This window comes from Aedes albopictus, chromosome 1, assembly GCF_035046485.1.
Source record: "Aedes albopictus strain Foshan chromosome 1, AalbF5, whole genome shotgun sequence".
NCBI classification, from domain to species: Eukaryota; Metazoa; Arthropoda; class Insecta; order Diptera; family Culicidae; genus Aedes; species Aedes albopictus.
Window position 1 is genome coordinate 55,490,737 of NC_085136.1, and position 21,769 is coordinate 55,512,505.

The window sequence follows — 21,769 nt, forward strand, 5'->3', positions numbered from 1 at the left end:
TTCATGAACTTTTCGAAAAATCCTGCAGGAGTTCCTCGGGAATTCCTCCAGATATTCCCCGAGGATTCCACGGGAGTCCTCCAAAGATTTCTCCAGGCATTCCCTAAAAACTCCTCAAGGAAATTTTCTCAAGAGTTCATCCAGAAATTTCTCCTGGGACTCCCCCAAGAAGTTTTCTAGGGATTCCCCCAGGAATTTTCTTAGGAATTTCTCCACGGATTCCTCCAGCAATTTCTTTAGAAATTCTTCCAGGAATTCCTTCAGAGATTCCTTCAGGAATACCCCCAGGGATTCCTTCGCGAATTCCTCCATGAACTCATCAAGGAATTCAGTCAGGTATTCCTCCAGGAATTTCTCCAGAGCTCCTTCAGGAATTCATCCAAGATTTCCTCCAACAACTAATCCAAGGATTTCTTCAGGATTCAAGGGATTCTTCCAGGAATTCTTCCAGGGATTCCTCCAGAGTTTCCTCCAGAAATTCTTCCAGGGAATACTCCAGAAATTCCTCCAGAGAATTTCTCCGGCTAATCTTCCCGGGTAATTTCTTCAGAAATTCCTCCAGGAATTTCTTCATGAATAACTGCTAATTTCTGTATGAATTCATCAAGAGATTCCTTCAGAAATTCCTCCGCGGTATCCTCCAGTAATTCTTCCAGGAGTTCCTCCAGGAATACCTCCAGAAATTTCTCCAGCAATTCCAACAGGGGTCCTTCCCGGAATTCCTCACAGGGATTCCTCCTTAAATTATTTCAGGGGTTTCATCAGTCATTCCTCCAGGGATTCCTCCAGGAATTCTTCCTGGATATAGTCCAGGATATATTCCAGAAATTCCTTCAGCAAATATTCCAGGAGTTCTTTCAGGAATTACTCCAGGAATTTCTCCAGGAATGACTCTACGAATTCCTTCTGGAATTACTACAGGAAATCGTCTAGTAATTGTTCCGGGAAACACCCCAGGAATTCCTTCAAGAAATATTCTAGGAATTCCTCCAGGGATAACTGCAGGAATTTCAACAGGAATTGCTGTAGGAATTACTACAGGAATTTCTCCAGAAATTCCTTCAAATCTAGTTCTTACGGGAAATACCTCACGTGAATTCGGAATTACTCGCATGAATAACTCCATGAATTCTTACAGGAAATAATTCATGAAATCCTCCAGAAATTCCTCCAGAAAATAAAAATCGAAAAAAAAAATTCAATTCCTCGCAGTTCAAGGAAATCCTTAAGAAAATCCTCTAAGAATTTCCCTGAGAATTTTTTTAAAAATTCCCTCACAAATAACTACATGAATTTTTGCAGAAAGTATTCCAGGAATTCCTCCAGGGATTCTCCAAAAATTTCTTCAAGAAATTCTCGGAAGTATCCATGGGGGTATTCCTGAAGGAATCCCTGAAAGAACTTCTAGAGAAACCACTGGAGGAATCCCTGGAGAAATGCTTAGGAAAATTCTTGGAGGAATTCCTGGAAAATTTCCTGGAGGAATTCCAGGAGAAATTTCTGGACGAACTCTTGAGAAAACTTTCTTGGTGAGTTTTTAGGGAATGGATGAAAAAATCCTTGGGGGACCCCCGTGGAATCCTCGGGGAATTGCTGAAGGAATTCTCGAGGAACTCCTGCAGGATTTTTCGAAAAGTTTGTGAAGTAACTCCTGAGGAACTCCTGAATGTATTCCAGAATAGCTCCTGAATAAACTTTCGAGAAACTTCTGGGAAACTCCTAAAGAATTTCACGGGAAGTCTTGAAACATTCCCTAGGAACTCGTAGAGATATTCTCGGAGAATATCACGATGAATTTCTGAGGGACTCCTGGAGGAATTTCCGAGGAACGCCTAGAGGAATTCTTGGGTAATTTCCGACACATCCAAACCATCCAAACACACGCACAACCCAGCTAACACAAAGTCTTATATGATGTTGGATAGGATGCTAAAGTGGAGGTCATATGTTTACATGCTTCCATTTAAACGCGTGTAAAGTGTGCGTATATCGCCTCCATTTTTGCATCCTATTCAACATCATATGCGATCATGTGTTGACTGGGAAGTAACACAAATACTCAACAAATTATGAGATACAACAGAGGTAATCGTGGAAGAAGTACATCGATAAAATAAAGATATACAAGAGTAGAGCTTGTAGAGCTTGAAGGTCTTAATTCCAGAATAGTTTGGATGACCTAGATCACCAAGTAAATGTTGCTAAGTTATCAGAATTGCACTCTGAGGTTCTAAGGGTAGCGTAGATTATATTCCGCAAGCAATCGCTACAATAGAAATATCCTAAGATTATCTGTATTGCGACCCATACTAAGTATCCAAGTCTTGGACACCCAAATAGCAACAAATACAGATACTCGTAATATAATGAGGTGCAACAGACACAATCGTGAAAGAATTATGCCAATAGAGTGAAGAAAAACAAGAGTAGAGCCTGTAGACCTTGAAGTTCCTAATTCCAGAATAGTTTGGAAAGCCTGAAATATCCCATGAATGTACCAAAAGCATTATAGATGTGCACTGAGGATCCATCAGCACTATAGACTACATTCCACGAAAAATGTTCACAACTAAAGCATGAGACAGTATGGAGATATCGTAAGCCAAACTTCAAAGTGTTTTGGAGGTCATTTGTATTTCACGGAATGTCCAACTACCACAATATCAAGTTGCTCATAACATTGTGAGGTGTAATGGACATTAACGTGACTAAATTTCTTGGACAGAGTGAACACAAACGATGGTAGATGTTTTAGATCTTAAGAAAATGAATTCCAGAGTAGTTTGGATGACCTAGATCACCCAATTCATGTACCATGAATTTTCTAGGGGTGCTTTGAGGCTTTTTGAGTACCGTAGACAATGTTATGTAATCATTCATCGTGTATAAAATTTGGTTGAGAATGTTAGATTTGTGTCACAAACTTCGTAGTACTTTGGAGGCCTTCGAATAGCTCTGGGATCAAAACATCAACAGACTATGATGGGTAGTAATACATTCCATGTCTAGGATCAGTGAAAACTATTGATGATTAGCAAAACGATGAAATTTCAGCCAAAAACACATAAAATTTATGAAAAATACAAAAAAAGCCACGTATTTTCGCCTCCCCGCAAAAAGGGGGAGGGTGCAAAGGGGGAGGTTCTATGCATTTCTTAGCACAACTGTTCCCCTTGACTATAAAAAAAATCCGTGGTAAAATCTTTTAAAACAAAGAAGATATTGCATTTCTGCCAAAAGTAGATTATCCCGGGTGTTTGCGGGTTAGGTGCCGAGAGACGAAATCAACGTATAAATGAGGCATTTATTTATTAATATTAGTCTGTAACAAGATACATCTTGATGTATCTTGTACCTTGATTATTATATTGTTTATCTTCCGCAGCAGTTCGATTGTACGAGACGCTTGGATCGATGCATTTGATATTACAGTGCTGTCGTGTTTACTGAATATTGTTCCCGCAGTCACCTAGATGCTCAAACAGCATTCAGAAATCGACACATTTCAAGTATCCCTAAACATCCTTATGCACTATTTATTAAACATAATATACCGCATTTAGTTCACTACTGGACTGCGAACTGCGACTTTATAAGTGCGAAAACGTAAATAAAAGTGCGCGATTGCATCAAATCAGGTTGATGTCTTCGGCGCACTATTTCTTCAGTCTATGGAGAACAAGTGCTCTGAAGACACCGAGTTGATTTTATGCAATCGCGCACTTTTATTAGCATTTTCGCACTCGTGAAAACTAGTGCGATAGTCCAGTGGTGAACTAAATGCGCTATATCAAGATTCCATGACAAAAGCATAAATAAAAAAATGCTTAAACGGATCTTCGACTGAGCATGAGTAGATTACCTGAACAGATGCTGTGAATGCACCGCACCATACCGCACCACATATTGTCATACAATTTTTAAAGATCGATATTTAATAATAAAAATAAAAACATATTCATATCGCAATTAGTTCGTCTGGAAATAATATCTTCAATAAGGATCAACACTTTTTGGCCGCATTCGATACAAGTTTTCTCACCGTGCGATAAAAATACTGACAGCGAAATCAGAATGGAAAGCACGTGTTTTGGGCTGAACAGCTGTTGAAGTTGAGGCGTTGTTCAGTTGATTACCACGTGCTGTGCTAATTCACCACTGCTGAACACACGTTCAGGAATGATCATTATTGAGTCATGGGAAGATTATGTTTTGCTTTGGGTGCTACATCTCACCATCTTTAGGATGGCGCAGATAGGAAGGCATACGGCTGGCAATCGACAGGTCTCGAGTTCTAATCCGGATTTAGGTAATTTTATATGTAATTCTTATTTCATAATAGATGTTCCCAACATACGAGCAAATAATTACTCTCGTGAGAGTTCAACATTTTTGCATTTTATTTATTTTTAGTCATTTTTGCCAAAGCTTAATAACAACTTTCTTGTACATTTGTAAAACGCTTTGAACAACAAAAAGATAAGTTGGTGCACAACATGATACTTTATAACTTCTCCAATTTTGTGTGAACAAAACCCGTTAGTTGGGAGGGCACCCTCCACAGTATGTTGCCCTTACTGTGTTAAACGGAGCAATGACGCAGTGGACCTTATTTGTCTCCGGGATAATCGGCCACTTTTCTTACGTCTCAATTCCGAGGCTTAATAAAAGTGGGTAAATGATTTTTTTATGACAGGAATTAAGTTCGTACAGGTAAACCTTCATCACGCAAACGGTGCTTCTGCTGTGTTGAGGTTTAAAAAAGAAGGACTGAAAGTGGCGCTTATTCAAGAGCCATGGTCCAATAAACGAAAGATTCTTGGAGTTCTGACACAAAATAGTAAAGTATTTTAAGATGAGCAACAAGATTTACCCAGAACCGCTGTCTTAGTACGCAAAACGTTAAAATGCTATCCTATTACAGAGTTTATCAGAAAGGACATTGTTGCGATCATGGTAGAGGTACCAACCACTAGGGGTAAAACTGAGATCGCTGTGGCTTCAGCTTACTTTCCTGGTGATGTTTCTGGGGTACCTCCTCCTGAGATCGCATCATTTGTCCATTTCTGTAAAGAAAACAACAAATCGTTTATCATTGGCTGTGACGCCAATGCACATCACACGGTTTGGGGTAGTACGGATAGTAACAGTCGAGGTGAGTCACTATTAGAGTATCTGTCTTCGAACAATATATTTTTTTTTATATATCTATTAACGAGATTTTTAGCCCTTGGCTAGTTCATCTCGGGACCCACGCTTTACTTCCCTTCCGAAGGAAGAACTCACATTTGTGAGTTTGTCGGGAGTGGGATTCGATCCCAGGTCCTCGGCGTGATAGTCAAGTGTTCTAACCATCCAACCAGATCCGCTCCTCGAACAAGATAGACATTTGCAATAATGGTGATAAACCTACTTTCTCAAATGTAATCAGACAAGAGGTCTTGGATCTAACACTGTGCAATGCTGCAATCTTTGACAAGATCACAAACTGGCACGTGTCAGATGAGATTTCTCTATCTGATCATAAACACATAATCTTCAATTGGAGTGGTGGAGATTATTCTAGAACCGCATTTGGAAATCACAGGAGGACAAACTGGGATCAATATGTAGAATTGTTGAATACGCATTCATTTACAATGGGAGAAACTATTGATTCAACCCAAAAGTTAGAATCATTTTCTCAAAGGGTAAATGAAAGTATCATCAAATCCTTTAACAGAAGTTGTCCCACCATACAATCGTCTTCTACTAGAGATGTGCCATGGTGGAACTTAAAACTGGATCGCCTTAGAAAATTTTCTCGTAAAATGTTCAATAGAGCGAAACAAACGGAAGATTGGACTCAGTACAGGAAAGCCCTGACTGATTACAACAACGAAATACGAAAATCGAAAAGAAAATCTTGGATGCTGACATGTGAAAACATAAACAGCACTCCTGTAGTTGCAAGACTACAGAAAACGCTTGCAAAAGATCATTCAAATGAATTGGGAAACCTGAAGTGCGACGATGGAGCTTTTACCAAAACTCCTCGTGAAACTTTGGATTTAATGATGGAAACCCATTTTCCAGGTTCGGTTCTAAGTGTGGAATCCAATGATACTATATCTCTGGAAGGTGAAGGATGTCCTAGTATAAACTCTTCGGAGTCAACTAGTACAATAAACACCGCCTCAGATTTAGCTGATAAAATCTTCACGAAGGCCAGAGTGGAAAATGCAATTAGATCATTTCAGCCTTTTAAATCTGCAGGAGTTGATTGAATATTTCCAGCACTGATTCAAAATGGAGAAGCGGTGTTGGTTCCACCACTAATTGAGATGTTCAAGGCTAGTTTAAGATTGAATTACGTTCCATCAAAATGGAGACTTGTAAAAGTTATCTTTATACCAAAAAAGGGGAAGCGAGACAAGACGCATCCCAAAGCATACAGGCCAATTAGTCTTTATTCAGTTTTGTTGAAGACTATGGAAAAGGTTTTGAAGGATTTTATCAATTCTTCTTACATAAAAGACCATCCCCTATCTGACTTCCAGTTTGCTTATCAATCTGGTAAGTCAATGGTTACGGCACTTCATTCGCTAGTAACAAAGGTGGAAAAAACGTTTTCAGCACAAGAAATAGCTCTATGCGCCTTTTTAGACATAGAAGGAGCATTTGATAATGCCTCCTATTCATCTATAAAGCGTGCCATGGAGAACAAAAACTTCGACCAATGTATCATACATTGGATTTATACTGTGCTTGCAAAAAGAGAAATCACCTCTGAGCTGGGAAGTTCTTCTATAACAGTAAGGGCAATGAAAGGTTGCCCTCAAGGAGGAGTCCTCTCACCACTAATGTGGTCCTTGTTTGTAGACGATCTTCTAAGAAGCTTGAAGGAAAATGGTTTCGAAGTTGTGGGCTTTGCAGACGATATAGTCATAATAATGAGAGGAAAGTATGACGAAACTGTTTCGGAAAGAATGCAAAGGGCTCTAAACTATACACATTCATGGAGGGCCGTAGCATCAACCCGTCAAAAGTCGTATTTGTCCCTGTTATAGCGTAATACTTGCGGTGTTATGAGTAAACCCACTGCAAGGGTTCTCATAACATGTTGTTAAGAGCACTGAGTGCAATAGAAGAATAAACGTTTAGTTTTATGATGACTATCAACTTACACGGTTCATTTGTACGGCACGAAAGAATGTCTTTAACTGATTTTTACCGGTTATAACAGTCCCTTTCACTAGGAGAAGGAAGACCAACCTAAAAGCTTTTCGGCTTGGAGGGATACAAATTCATCCTAGTGATCGAGTCAAATACTTAGGTTTGATACTGGATGCTAAACTGAACTGGAATGCTCAAATTGAGTCCGTGATCGGTAAGGCAACAAGTGCGTTCTGGTTATGCTCCAAAACTATTGGCTTGAAACCAAAAATGATAATGTGGATTGATACTGCCATAATCCGCCCAAAAGTGACGTATGCTTCGTTTGTCTGGTGGCCAAAAACAAAAGAGGCTACCACACAATCAAAGCTTGCGAAAATTCAACGTCTTGCGTCCATTGCTGTTACAGGAGCGATGCGAAGCACACCATCAAAAGCTTTAGACGCGATTCTCAATCTGCTACCTTTGCACGAGTACGTGCAATTAGAAGCAGAAAAGGAATTGCTGAGACTTGAACCAGTTGAAAAGTTTATGCCAGGTGATCTTGTAGGTCACCTGAGCATTTCACAATACTTTCAAAATAGGCCAGTAATGAAAATGATTAAAGACTGGATGAAACCTGTGCACGGAGAAATCAAACTACCTAATTTTTGGGTCGATTTTACTCAAAGCTGAGTATATCGAATAAACTAGTTACCCAAAATTAGGTTGTTTTCCCTCTTTCCCTTACCGGTGTTGTCAAAAACAAACAGAGATGCATCTACCCAACGGGGGTCCTTGAGCCCAATAAGCCAATTTTGGGTAAATGCAGGTTTACTCAAATTTGGGTTGAATGAGGGGGGGTCTTGGGTTGAATTTACTCTTAAGTAAATGTTTTTGCTGGAGGTGAAGGTAATTTACCTAGTGTGAGTTTAATCGATTTACTCAAATTTGGCTTATTGGGCCGAACTATGGGATTGCGTCAAAAGAACTCAATTTTGGGTAGTTTGGCGGCTCCGTGTGGGGAACCATGATGTTCCTTACAAGTTGCACGAAACAACTCGTGCAGATTGGGAAGTCGGAGGTCCCACTGTTCGTCAAGGGTCAATCAAATTCTATACAGATGGCTCAAAAGTTGGAATAAAAACGGGAGCAGGAATCTACGGCCCTGGAATACAAATTTCAGTGGCGATGGGACACTATCCTACGGTGTTTCAAGCAGAGATTCTTGCTATTTTGAAATGCGCAAATATCTGCCTTGAGAGAAAATACAGATATGCAAATATTTGTATTTTCTCAGATAGTCAAGCTGCACTAAAAGCCTTGTGCGCTTACAAATGTACTTCAAAGCTTGTCTGGGAATGCATTCTTTCACTGCGCAGGCTGTGCCAAGGGAATTCAGTAAACTTATACTGGGTTCCAGGTCACTGTGGCTGCTTTGCTTTGCTTCGCTTATCGGGCAGTGATCGTCAGTAATGAGTCCGACTCCGTTGGTGACTTAAACGATTCTGAATCTTTATTTCGTTCTTAACTCTATCGCGCTACCGAGGCTACACGCTGTTTCGCTGCGTATGCATTTCGGTAGGTTATCGTTCTCGAACCATGAATGTTTATGCTAACAAAGTATAACACTTATCGTTCGATTCCACGACCTCCTTCATGCCGCACATAGGCGTAAACAGGAGGTGTAGCTAGGCACCACACGCCCTATCATATTTTGTTTAAATTTTTGTCTACAGTTAAAAATTTAAACCTATTTCGTAACCTACGCTTTCCTTCACTCTGAAGGTATAATCCTACTTTGTTATGATGACAAACACAAAATCCTTGATATCTCATAACTTGGACTTGACCTTCTCAAGGTCACGCATCTACCACACGCCCTATAATATTTTTGTTGAATTCTATTCTATAAAATGTTTAATCCTACTTTTATGTACTATATCTTCCTTATTGTTAATGGAAACTTTCACATTCGTTCCCATGTCCTCCAGTACGTGGTATGGACCATTATACTTTAAGTCTAGTTTTTTCCCTGTCTCATTTTTAATAAGAATAGAGTCTCCTTTCTTGTAAGCAAAATCTTTTGATTTTATATTTATTTCTCCTATCCTTTTTGTCTTTTCCTCTATAAGCCTATCTCTAACTTCTCTATGGCTGATCTGTAACGTTGCCTTGATTCTTTTACAGTAGTCTTCGGGATTATACAAAGGCTCAGGTTGGCTCTCCACCAAGTTAGAAGGCATTTTAGACGGTCTTCCATAAACTAGGTAAAAAGGTGTGTACTTTGTTGTTGAGTGTACCGTATTATTATATGCAAATTCATAATACGGCACCCAAGTTGCCCATGAAAAAAATTTATTGTCACATTGGACCCTTAGAAAATTCCCAAGACTTTTATGAGTATTTTCTAAAGCTCCAATTGATTGGTGATAATATGCTGTGCTGTTAAGTTTTTCAATATTCAAAAGTTGAGCTATTTTGGTAAACAATTCAGACATGAATTCTGCTCCTCTGTCAGAAGCAATTCTATCTGGTACTCCATACTTTAATATGATATTTTTTATAAAAGCTTCAGCTACAGCTTCCGTTGTCTTATTCTTGATCGGGGTTGCAGTGATGAACTTTGTCAGTTCGCACTGCGTTGTCAATATATACTCATATCCATCAGAGGGTATAAGTGGACCTACTAAATCCAAATAAATTTTTTCAAATGCACTTTCAGCTGTCGTGGTTACAATCATAGGTGGTTTCGCAACATTGGTTGATTTAAACTTTTGGCATTTTTCACAAGATTTTATAAATTTAGCTACATCTTGGTTAATGCCTTTCCAATAATATTTCTGCCTAATGGTGTTGATTGTTCTTTTAATACCTGCATGACCTGCAGTCGGCAATAGGTGATAATCGTTAAGGATTAGTTTTTTCGTAATGTCGTCATTTATAATTTTAATTTTATTTGAAATTCTTAAAATCGAGGGTACCCTTTTTATTAAATCATGTTGTACAACTTTTTCATAGAATTTGTGCGCACAATCATCGTTTATTCGAATGTATAATTCTCCGACATTATGTTTTTTACATATTAAACCAAGTTCTGCCATTGTTCGTCGTAACGAAGCCAAGGAATCTGTTGGTTTTATGATAATTTCTTCTTTTTCAGGAATCCATGTAACGATATCAGAAAAAATTGAATTTTGTACTTTCAGTTCAACTATTTTTCCACTTGAAGTGTCATGGCCAGTAACTACTTCTTTGGAAGAATTTTTATTTTCCTTCTTCGATTGCATTCGGGTTGTTACGAATGCCTCAACGCTGAGTTTATCATGCATGTCTCTCAATTCAGTTGTTGAAATGCGTGATAGCGCGTCCGCCACAGCATTTTCACAACCTCTTTTGTAGAAGACGTCAAAATTGTATTCCTCGAGGGCCAGACGAAATTTCGTCAACCTACTCGATGGATCCGTTAATGTAAAAAGGTAAACTAAAGGTCTATGGTCGGTATACAATTCAAATTTTCGTCCATATAAATATACACGAAAATGCTGAATTGCCCAGACTATGGCCAAAAGTTCCTTTTCGATTGTTGAATAGTTTTTCTCAGCACTGTTTAAAGCTTTGCTCGCATACGCTATTGGTTTATCATTTTTGTTGCTTAAAACCGCTCCTATACCATAACCAGATGCGTCAGTGTGTAGTTTAAATGTATTATTCTTGCTAAAATCTGGATAATCTAACACAGGCGGGTTGATAAACCGCTCTTTCAATTGTTGAAATGCGTTTTCGCATTCCGAAGTCCAGTTGAATTCAATTCCTTTACGCGTTAAATAATTCAAAGGTGAACATAAACTTGCAAAATTTTGGATATGTTTCCTGTAATAATTCGCAAAAGCCACGAATCTCTTAACTTCATCAGATGATGAAGGACTCTTCCAATTTTTAATTGTTTCAATTTTCTGAGGATCAGGTAGTACACCTTCCTTTGAAATAAAATGTCCTAAATAAATCAACTCCTGCTTCAAGAAATTACATTTAGCAGGGTTAAGTTTCAAATTGACTTCTCGTAGTCGTTGAAAAACAGAAATTAAATTTTTATTGTGTTCGTCAAATGTTTTCCCGAACACAATAATATCATCAAGGTAAATTAAGCATTTAGTTAAATTTAATCCTGACATTGCAACTGTCATTAATCGAGAAAACGATGATGGGCTTGTCTTTAATCCCATCGGTAATCTAGTCATTTGGTACTGACCGGATGGAGTCGCAAACGCTGTAATTGGTCTGTCCTCCGGTTTTAGTTCACATTGGTAGTACCCTTGTGACAGATCTAAATGAGTAAAATATTGTGAACCTGCGAGTGAATCTATTACATCCTCTATATTGGGCAATGGAAACTTATCGTCTTGAAGATTAGTATTGACTTTCCGATAGTCAATAACTAGTCTCCATTTCTTTGTATCATTTTCTGATTTTTTGGGAACAAGTAATAAAGGACTGTTCCATTCAGATTTACTTTCTTCAATAATACCATCTTTAATCATATTTTCCACTTGCTTGCAGACTTCTTCTTTTTGAGAAACAGGAAGTCTGTAAGGTTTACTAAATGATGGTTGTACGTTTGGCTTGACCGTTAATGATGGGCAATAAACATTGGTCGTACCAAGCTTATCGCCTTTTAAACAAAATATATCGGAATATTTCAAGCATATTTGTTTAATAGCCTTTTCATCACTCCCAGACAAGTGATTTAATTTTAATTCCTCCAATAATTTACTTGCTCGAAGTTTTTCATATTTTTGACCATCATTTTCCAAATCGATAACATTGTAATTTTCAGCTGACGCTACCGTTGGTTTCAAATTTTTTATTATTGCTGGTTTATTTGAGATATTTACCAGTCGAATCGGTATCTTACCATTCACGGGGTTTGCTATAGAATTAGCCACAAACACATTTGGTTGAACTTTCTGGTTCAGTACCACACATGTTTCGGCAAATTCCGTTTCTATGTAAGTAATGTATTCATGCCGTGGAGGTATTGTGAGATGTAATTCTCCATTCGGAATAGTGAATTCCATCTTCATTTTTGCAAAGTCAATTTGTGCTCCATATTGCTTCAAGAAGTTTGTACCAATCAAACCTATAACGTTCGATGGTACCTGTTCCATTATGTGAAATCTTACAGGATACTCTGCTAACTCATGGCCTACAATTGTATCCACAAATCCCAATGTGTGTGTGATCCCATTAACTCCTCTGACTTCAATAGTCAATGACGTGTTGATTTTAAATTTTTCTGGAATATACTTTTTGCTCAGTAGACAACAGGACGCTCCGCTGTCTACTATCAATTCTAAATTCCTACCAAATAATTTAAATTTTGCTCGTAGAGCTTTCTTCACGCAGAAATTAGCGAAAAAGATCTATGAGATTCGCTTCTTCTGTTGGTTGGTTCGTTTGTTGGTTTGCGGGTTGACGTGGACGAGATTGTTCAGGGGCATGCTCAGCTACATTAGCTGCATGCGTTCGATTGTTGTTGTTATTGTTGTATCGTGGAGGTCTATTGCCTCTACTTCCTCTGCCTTGGTTGTAGAATTGGGACTGATTACTGGAATCAAAATTTCTCTCTTGGTAGTGATTCTGGTAGTGGCCTCTGTCACGTCCATTACCTCTACCACGGTTATTCTGATATCCGCGATATCCGCCATATCCTCTACCACCTCTGGCACGAAAATTACCATGTCGTCCGGACCCACTTGATGAACACCACAGTGCCATCATGTTGTCATTGGTGTCAGTGTTAGGCGTTGCCTGGCACTCTAAGGCATCAGAGATTGCCTTGTTCAAAGTTGGTGGGTTTCGCGCTTTGAGAAAAAATTTGGTTGATGGATCCTTCAATCCATCAATGAATGATTGAACCGCAATTGGTTCAACAATATTAACTGCTGCCGCCTCATTCGCAAATGTGCCCATAGACACATGTGCGGCGGCTAACTTCGCGGATAATTTTTCCATTTCGGAGCCAAAGTCGGATATCGACTTTTGGCTCTGTTTTAGAGCGTTCATTTCGTTTTGAACCGCTCTCGGTGTAACCCTAATTGCAAATTTTTGTTTTAATGCTTGTAGGGCATCTGCGACGGTTGCAGATCCATCAATCGCACCGTGCGCAGATCCTATTAAAGTTGTCTTCAAAAATTTTAATAATTTATCTTCCGGAACCCCCTCAGAGTAGTCTTGGAATAGTTCTACTCCTTCGATGTAACTGGTCAGCTTTGTGACAGTTCCATCGAAAGGCTGAACCACCTTCATATCTAAACTGAGGTCAAGTTTCGGGGCCATCCTTCTAAGCTGCTCTTCTAACCCTGATTCTGAGCTTGTTGAATCCTCTGTATAATCTTCACTGTTTGTATAATCTTCACTATTTTGGGCTTCACCCTCTTTCTCTGGACTGAACAACTTTCCCAGAAACGATTCGTCAAGTGGTGAATCTAATAAATCTAAACAATCATGAATAACTGCTCTCAACTTTTTGTACCTAGCAAACAAATGCTGTCTAGATACGTAGTCTACGGAGCTGTTTTTTACGATTTCTCTTAGATTGTTTTTTAAAATTACCAAATTCTTAACTTTCTCATTTTTGGTTTCTGTTTTAAATTTATTGTATTTTTTCAGACTCAAATGCAATTTAAAAATTGCATCCTCGATTCTGAAAAATTCATCCATTCCATTTTCACTATTGCCTAAATCTTTCACTCACCATTTGATTGAATTTGGTGGCCCTGTATGATGTATGCTCGCTATTCGGGCTGGTTGGCCCGGCCGGTTGGCCTCGCCGAGCGGGCCGCTCGGGGCTTCGTTGGTCTCGCCGAGCGGTCTGCTCCGAGACTTCGTTGGTCTCGCCGAGCGGTCTGCTCCGAGACTTCGTTGGCCACGCCGAGCGGTCTGCTCCGCGGCTTCGTTTTTTTTTTCACTCGAATAGCTCCATTAAACCATACTAGTCACTATGGTTTCGATAATGTTCACAGTGGTTTAGTCTTTATTGATATTCTTTTCACACTTTTGCTCATCACACTTTTTACTGTCTGGTTTAATTGTTCCTCGTTTTTCAACCTTTACGCTTGCTGCACTTTTGAGTTATTTAGCACTATAGAAATGCACAACGTGGCAACAAATTATTGACGATTGCATAATTTTGTCATTGTTCATAGTTCACACAGCGGCTAGTCTTACGGCCCGTTCTGCCACTCGTTCCGTTCTTCTCTTATGTGCCTTTAGCACGGTTCTTACGATGATGTAGCCCACGGCCACTCCGGCTATGACGCAAAGCGCCACGGCTTGAGCCACGTTATGTGGTTCTGTGTTGGTGGTGCTGATGGTTGGGGCAATTACCTCATCAGCGCTGAACCATCCCATTTCGGTAAATTGCTACTGGTTCCTGTGGCACTCGTTGAGTTTTGTAATCGCACAATCACAGTTTGTCGAAAATTCCACTGCACACTAATCACTCTTGTATCGAGCTGGGTGGAACTCAGATCTGTTTGATTAAATTATAATTACTGCACAACTGCACAACTGGCGAGGATCGCCATGCTTTGCTTTGCTTCGCTTATCGGGCAGTGATCGTCAGTAATGAGTCCGACTCCGTTGGTGACTTAAACGATTCTGAATCTTTATTTCGTTCTTAACTCTATCGCGCTACCGAGGCTACACGCTGTTTCGCTGCGTATGCATTTCGGTAGGTTATCGTTCTCGAACCATGAATGTTTATGCTAACAAAGCATAACACTTATCGTTCGATTCCACGACCTCCTTCATGCCGCACATAGGCGTAAACAGGAGGTGTAGCTAGGCACCACATGGCATTGAAGGAAATGAAATGGCAGACGAGCTTGCTAAAAGTGGTTCCAATTTACAGTTTGCTGGCCCAGAACCATTCTGTGGTATATCAAACTGTACAATTAAAATGGACCTGAAACGCTGGGCTGAGCAGAGGGTGATATTCAATTGGATGGACGTCAAAAATTGCAATCAGTCAAAACGATTTATAACACCAAATGCTTATAAAACCAAAAAGCTCTTAGAGCTCAACAAGAGAGCTCTATGTACATACACTGGCCTAGTAACTGGACACTGCCCGAGCTGGTATCACTTGAAAAATATTGGCCATATTCAGAGTGATATCTGTCGTTTCTGTAATACAGGTCGGACTCGATTATCCGGGTGACTCCAAAATTATTTCACCCCGGATAATCGAATCACCCGGATAATCGAGCCATGCTTCTTTTCAAGGTTGCGACCATTCATTTGCAAAGATTTACATTCATTTACTATTATCTCAGTTCAGAAGCATGCTATCGAAAAACAATGTATGGATGAATTTAACCTTGTAGTTTTATCTGAAAGTTTGCCGAATAACATTGCGGTCGCACTCGCATACCAAAGTCGTGAGCGAGCTGTGAAGACAACTTTCCACAGCGTGAATGTAATTTATATTCACCGCGTGGAGAGTCGCCTTCACAGCTCGCTCACGACTTTGGTATACGTTTGCGACCCCAATGGTATTCGACAACTTTCAGATAAAACTACAAGGTTAAATTCATCCATACATTGTTTTTCGATAGCATGCTTCTGAACTGAGATAATATCAAATGAATGTAAATCTTTGCAAATGAATGGTCGCAACCTTGCTTCTTTTCTTTTATTTTTGATGTTCTTCAATCAAAAACTGTTCGTTAAACATAGAAGCTAACATAAATAACGTTGTAGTGCCTAAACTCAACGTCTAGTATTATTACAACCATGTTTTTTAGAAATGCAATTTTAGCTGAAAAATGTGAAAAAATTAAAACAATTTTGAATAGATTAAATCCTACTTACAGGTGTTGTATTTGATGTTTATCTTATTTGTTGACGTATTGTAATCTAAAAATTTGTAAACAAAGCAAAAACAAACTTTTCCCCGGATAATCGAGCCATTTTTCCCGGATAATCGAGCCCCGGATAATCGGGCCCCCGGTTAATTGAACCCCCGGATAATCGAGTCCGACCTGTATTGCGCTTAGCAAGAAAAAGTTTAGTTTCACACTTTTACCAATCTGTCAGTCAGCTGTGCGCAAGGGTGAATCTCATATCATGGGCAGTATCCATATTTGCATTACTTAAAACATATCCAACCGGTATCGACCGCGTGCGACCAGTACAAGACTGAATTTGGACTGAATGCAACAAATAATGACTCAACCAATCGAATCAGCAACAATTCCAGAAAATATTGTTTTATTTCTGTTACATTAAAACAATCTCGAAAGGGACCATAATAAGATATCTTACCTTTCCACGCAAACTATCAACAACAACAATCAGCCGGTGGGCGAGCGTCGATGTTTGTTTTGGTCGCAGACAGTGGAAACGTGCTGCATGTAGCTTTGGCGCACAACGACGTCGTCTGCTTTCTTGCTCCTGATTGGCTGCGCGCAACTGGAGTGGAGCTGCGCGTAACTGCCCGGCGCGCAAATTGCGCAACGAAAGAAAAACTATACAAAATATTCGCATTAAGGAACGTGAAACCTCGGAACATCTGCTTTGCAGTTGTGGTGCTATATACCCAATGATGCTATTTTGGAAACCAATCCACTAGTTGACAAATCAACAATATTTTCTAGGATGACCAAAACGAACAATCATACAAAATAATTATGTAAAATACGAATAACGCAACAATAATTTTAATTAGTGTAAGAAGGATTCTGTTCACCATAGGTGGATTAAATCGGGTTTTTATAACCTTTTCAACCTCTTTATGGTCGTACTGGCATGTCAGATCTAGTGGTGTACAATTTTCGTCATTCAGTGTGTCAATGTTGGCCTTTTCTCTCAATAATATCTCCACAATTTCCTTATTACCACTCCGGCAGGCAAAATGAAGTGGTGTCCAGTTCTGTTGATCCAATGCGTCAATGTTGGCCTTTTCCCTAATCAATATTTCCACAACCTCTTTATGCCCATCCAGACATGCCAAATGAAGAGGTGTACAGTTATCTTGGTCCAATGTTTCAATGTTAGCTTTTTCCCTAATCAATATTTGCACAACCTCTGCATGACCATTTTGGCATGCTAAATGAAGCGGTGTGGACTTCTTATTGGTCAATGCACCAATGTTGACGTTTTCCCGAATAAGTATTTCCACAACCGCTTTATGCCCATTCCGGGATGCCAAATGAAGAGGTGTAGAGTTATCTTGATTAAATGCTTCAATGTTGACATTTTTCCTAATCAATATTTTCACAACCTCTTCATGACCATCCTGGCATGCCCAATGGAGCGGTGTCCAGTTCTGTTGATCCAATGCGTCAATGTTGGCTTTTTCCCTAGTTAATATTTCCACAACCTCTTTATGGCCATTCCAGGATGCCAAATGAAGAGGTGTAGAGTTATCTTGATCCAAGGCTTCAATGTTGGCTTTTTCCCTAGTCAATATTTCCACAACCTCTCTATGACCATTCCAGGATGCCAAATGAAGAGGTGTACAGTTATCTTTATCCAATGCTTCAATGTTGGCTTTTTTCCTGATCAATATTTCCACAACCTCTTTATGACCATTCCAGGATGCCAAATGAAGAGGTGTGGACTTCTTTTTGGTCAATGCGTCAATATTGACTTTTTCCCTAATAAGAATTTCCACAATCTCTTTATGACCATTTTGACATGCCCAATGAAGCGGTGTCCAGTTCTGTTGATCCAATGCGTCAATGTTCGCTTTTTTCCTAATCAATATTTCCACAACCTCTTCATGACCATCCATACATGCCAAATGAAGAGGTGTACAGTTATCTTGATCCAATGTTTCAATGTTAGCTTTTTCCCTAATCAATAACTCCACAACCTCTGTATGACCATTCGCGCATGCTAAATGAAGCGGTGTGAACTTCTTATTGGTCAATACACCAATGTTGACGTTTTCCCGAATCAGTATTTCCACAACCTCTTTATGTCCATTCCAGGATGCCAAATGAAGAGGTGTCCCGTTCTCTTGATTAAATGCTTCAATGTTGGCTTTTTTCTTAATCAATATTTCCACAACTTCTTCATGACCATTCAAGGATGCCAAATGAAGAGGTGTAAAGTTGTCTTGGTTAAATATTTCAATGTTGGCTTTTTCCTTAATCAATATTTCCACAACCTCTGTATGACCATTTTGACATGCTAAATGAAGCGGTGTGCACTTCTTATTGGTCAATGCACCAATGTTGACTTTTTCCCGAATAAGTATTTCCACAACCTCTTTATGATCATTCAGACATGCTAAATGAAGAGGTGTGAAATTATTTTGATCCAATGCTTCAACATTGGCTTTTTTGCTAATTAATATTTCCACAACCTCTTTATGACCACTTATGCATGCCCAATGAATCGGTGTATATTCATTCCTATCAACAGCGTTTACGTTAGCCTCTAAAATTTGGTTGTTCGAACTGACTACTCCAACGCCATTACAAACATCCTTTACCTTTAATAGTAAACAGTTTTTTATGAAAATTTCGTAAATATGGTCTACTTCCAAAAACTCTTCTTGTAAATAACTTATTTCACTTTCTTTATCTTTTATATAAGATGCTTTGAACTGCTCAAACCCCGTTTTGTATATTTCCGACATCATTTTGACCATTAATGGAACACTGCACAAGCTATAAAATTTGTCAATCAAAAATTTGGAATAAGTGTAAAATTTGGAATTGATATCACATTCTAAGTTTTCCATCCATGATCGTGCAAGATATTCAGTTATATTTCCACTGTTGAACGGTTGTAATGTAGAGTATCCGACATTAAACTTGTGCATACGCAAGAAATTCTTCAATGAATTTTTCTTATGATTTCTTGCACTTACAACAAGTCGAATATATTTTGATTTCAATAATAATTTGAACAGATTGTGCATTCTTTCTTCATTTTTCTCATGCACTTCGTCATACCCATCAAACAGTATTGTAATATGACCATTAGACTTATTATTCAAAACGTCCTGTATGAGCTTTACGTTACTTGGAGATAATGCAGATTTGATCATATCTAACGGTGATTCATTGGTCATAATGTCCTTGACATCTTGTATTCTGTTCAAGTAAAATAAGAAAACGGCTCCTGATGTGAGTTTTTGATGTTCAAGAGCAACATATTGAAGAAGTTCAGTTTTACCTATCCCAGGGTCCGCTGTCAAAACTAAACACTGATGCTGTGAAAACCTAATCCTCAGATTAGCTGCAAACTGCCTGTCAGTTATTTCCTCGTATGTTTTTTTATCCGATAATTTTTCATCCACTTCACGCCCATCCTTTGCAGTATTATCGTAATGTGGAATAGTTTCTCCTGAACTACGATATAGCTCAGATTCCACGTTTCCGTCAAACTGAGAATCTTGCAAAACTTCAGGTGCATCAATATCCCCTTTTTCAAAAAGAAGCACCCTATTAATATATAACTGATTTATGTCTTTCGATTCCGGATGGAGCTCTTTAATTTTAGATCGTAACTTGTTAGAGTACTCCGCTACAAAATCTGGACCTAAGTATGGTTTGGAATTGCCTTGTTCACGTTTCATCGTTGTGTCAAAATAATCATCCAAATCTCTCACCGCATTTTTATCATCGACTTCGGTTAGCTTACCTAAAACGTCGGGTCGCAGCCACTGCCTCATCCACAAATGCAACTCCTCGACGATGAAGGGTTCCAGCTCATCCGGTTGATGCACTGATAATGTGAGGTGCTTAAAAAAATCTCTCACATCAGATGCGTCCACATAGAATAATGCTGAATGTGGTTTGTTCCGTGAATCCTTTCCATCGAACAGTTTCTGCTTCGTAGTAACTTCCTCATTCATGGCACGTAATTCATTCCTTAACATTCGATACAATTCAGCTTTAAAGACTACATCACAATTGAAAGTGTGTTTGAATGCCAGCTGGCCGTTTGCAGTTGTTAGAATCAAAGCAATAAGATTTTCGTATTTTTTTAAACTATCTGTTACAATTCCTGTGCGGAAAACATTTTTGATGGCGTCAATTAGTTGCTCGAAATCCTGACCTTCATCTGGTGGGCAGCTTGAATACACAAATTCTACTTCTTTCATGTCCAGTGCTTGTGGTTTATCGATAGGCTTGAAATCTTGTAGCTCTGGTTGAAGCACTTTGTATAATTTAGCAATGAAAATCAATGAGTCGTTGAAGGAATTTTTGAAACTTATTCGATTGTTTTCTGACTCTTTTAAAATATCCCTCAAATATTCCTTGTGCTTCTGCAGCTCTTTTGTAATAATTCCTTTAGTAAATAGCTCCTTGATAGCGTCCTTCAGGGCGTGTAAATCTTTGTTGGCGTATTCCATGATAGATTGAATTGTCGATTCAGTCGGTGTGATAACTTTGTGCGTTGCCCCTTCAAAAGTAAAGCGAAGATGTTCGTGTACTTCTTGATCGTTGATCGACATGTGATTTCCTGCAGTTTTCAGCTTTTCATCAAGTTTTTTATTGGTGAACAGCAGAAACTTAAGTTTGCCTTTGAACCTGTTTCGAATTAGCATGTACGAAGTGAAATATTTGTACAAACTAAAATCTCCCTTTTCCCGATTTGCTTCTGGAAGCAAGCCATTGAGATCTATCTTCGAATCTTTACCGTCGACATGTTTTGATTGTAGAAAAGTCCATTGCTTGGCTACTTTATCGTACAGTACCACGTCATCAAACTTATCCGCGGATGTCAGTTCGTAAGCCAAGTTGAAATTCCTCTCTTCTCGAGTCAGCCTAAGCAAAAGAAGTTGGGCTAACTGCTTTTGGTACACATCGCCGTGAGTTCCAGACTTGATGCTGCTTTCGTATGTCACTAGAGCTGTGCTTTCCGGATCAATGACATCCAGTTTCGAGCATGCCATTCTGAATCTGAAATGGAAAAAATAGAACACTTGTATAGCATCTTTCCATTACCAGTACATCTGAAACAAGTATAGACTAATTCGGATTACCCCTAATTGTAGAGGCGCTTGGTGAGATAAGAAGAAAATCGTTTGTTTACATAAAAAGGTCATTTTTTTGTCGTCAAATTTTACTCATTTTTTGCTCTAGAAGTTACTATTTTCCATTTTCAATGGCTTCCATTATCATCATTCTTGATGCCCACGCCGACAGACATCGGATCGGCCAGCTACACTAGCGTGCGCAGGGTTCTTGCTTAGGGGGGGCACTACAATGATGATGCAATATATGTATGATCATGGTGCAAAATAGAATTATGGTGTTACACCCAATATGAATTCCCAACATGCCTGATCGCCATAACATCGCCAAGTACTTCATATTGGGATTTTGGAGAAGGCTTTGGATGGTGATGATTTCAAGGTAACGCGAAACTTCAATATGAAGTCATTATCTAGACTCTTATAAAATTTTATAAACGTATCAAATACAATGGAGAATATCGAGAAAATTATCAATTATAGAAAAAAAATTGTCGTTGTGAAAGAATTTTGATCCTGGACAATTAGTGATGCAAGAATTGGAGAAGACTCCATAGATTTAGTCAGAAGTCCTAATTATAAATTTTCTTCCAGTAAATCCTTCAGAAATTCCTCCAGAAAGTCTCACATATT

At 38.9% G+C, this 21,769-nt stretch overlaps 2 protein-coding genes across 3 annotated transcripts in view; one reads left to right on the forward strand and one right to left on the reverse strand.

Annotated features, from left to right (window-relative positions):
* LOC109427498 (carbonic anhydrase-related protein 10) overlaps positions 1-21,769 on the forward strand; it is a 213,329-nt gene that overhangs the window by 118,872 nt on the left and 72,688 nt on the right. The gene's annotated exons all lie outside the window — the stretch shown is intronic.
* The window catches only part of LOC115257643 (uncharacterized), a 39,213-nt gene continuing 29,384 nt past the window's right edge, over positions 11,941-21,769 (reverse strand). Inside the window, exon 2 of the mRNA XM_062844576.1 lies at positions 11,941-21,062. Within this exon, the coding sequence (XP_062700560.1) occupies positions 16,793-21,055 (4,263 nt within the window). The 5' untranslated portion in view covers positions 21,056-21,062 and the 3' untranslated portion in view covers positions 11,941-16,792. The remainder of the gene's footprint in view (positions 21,063-21,769) is intronic.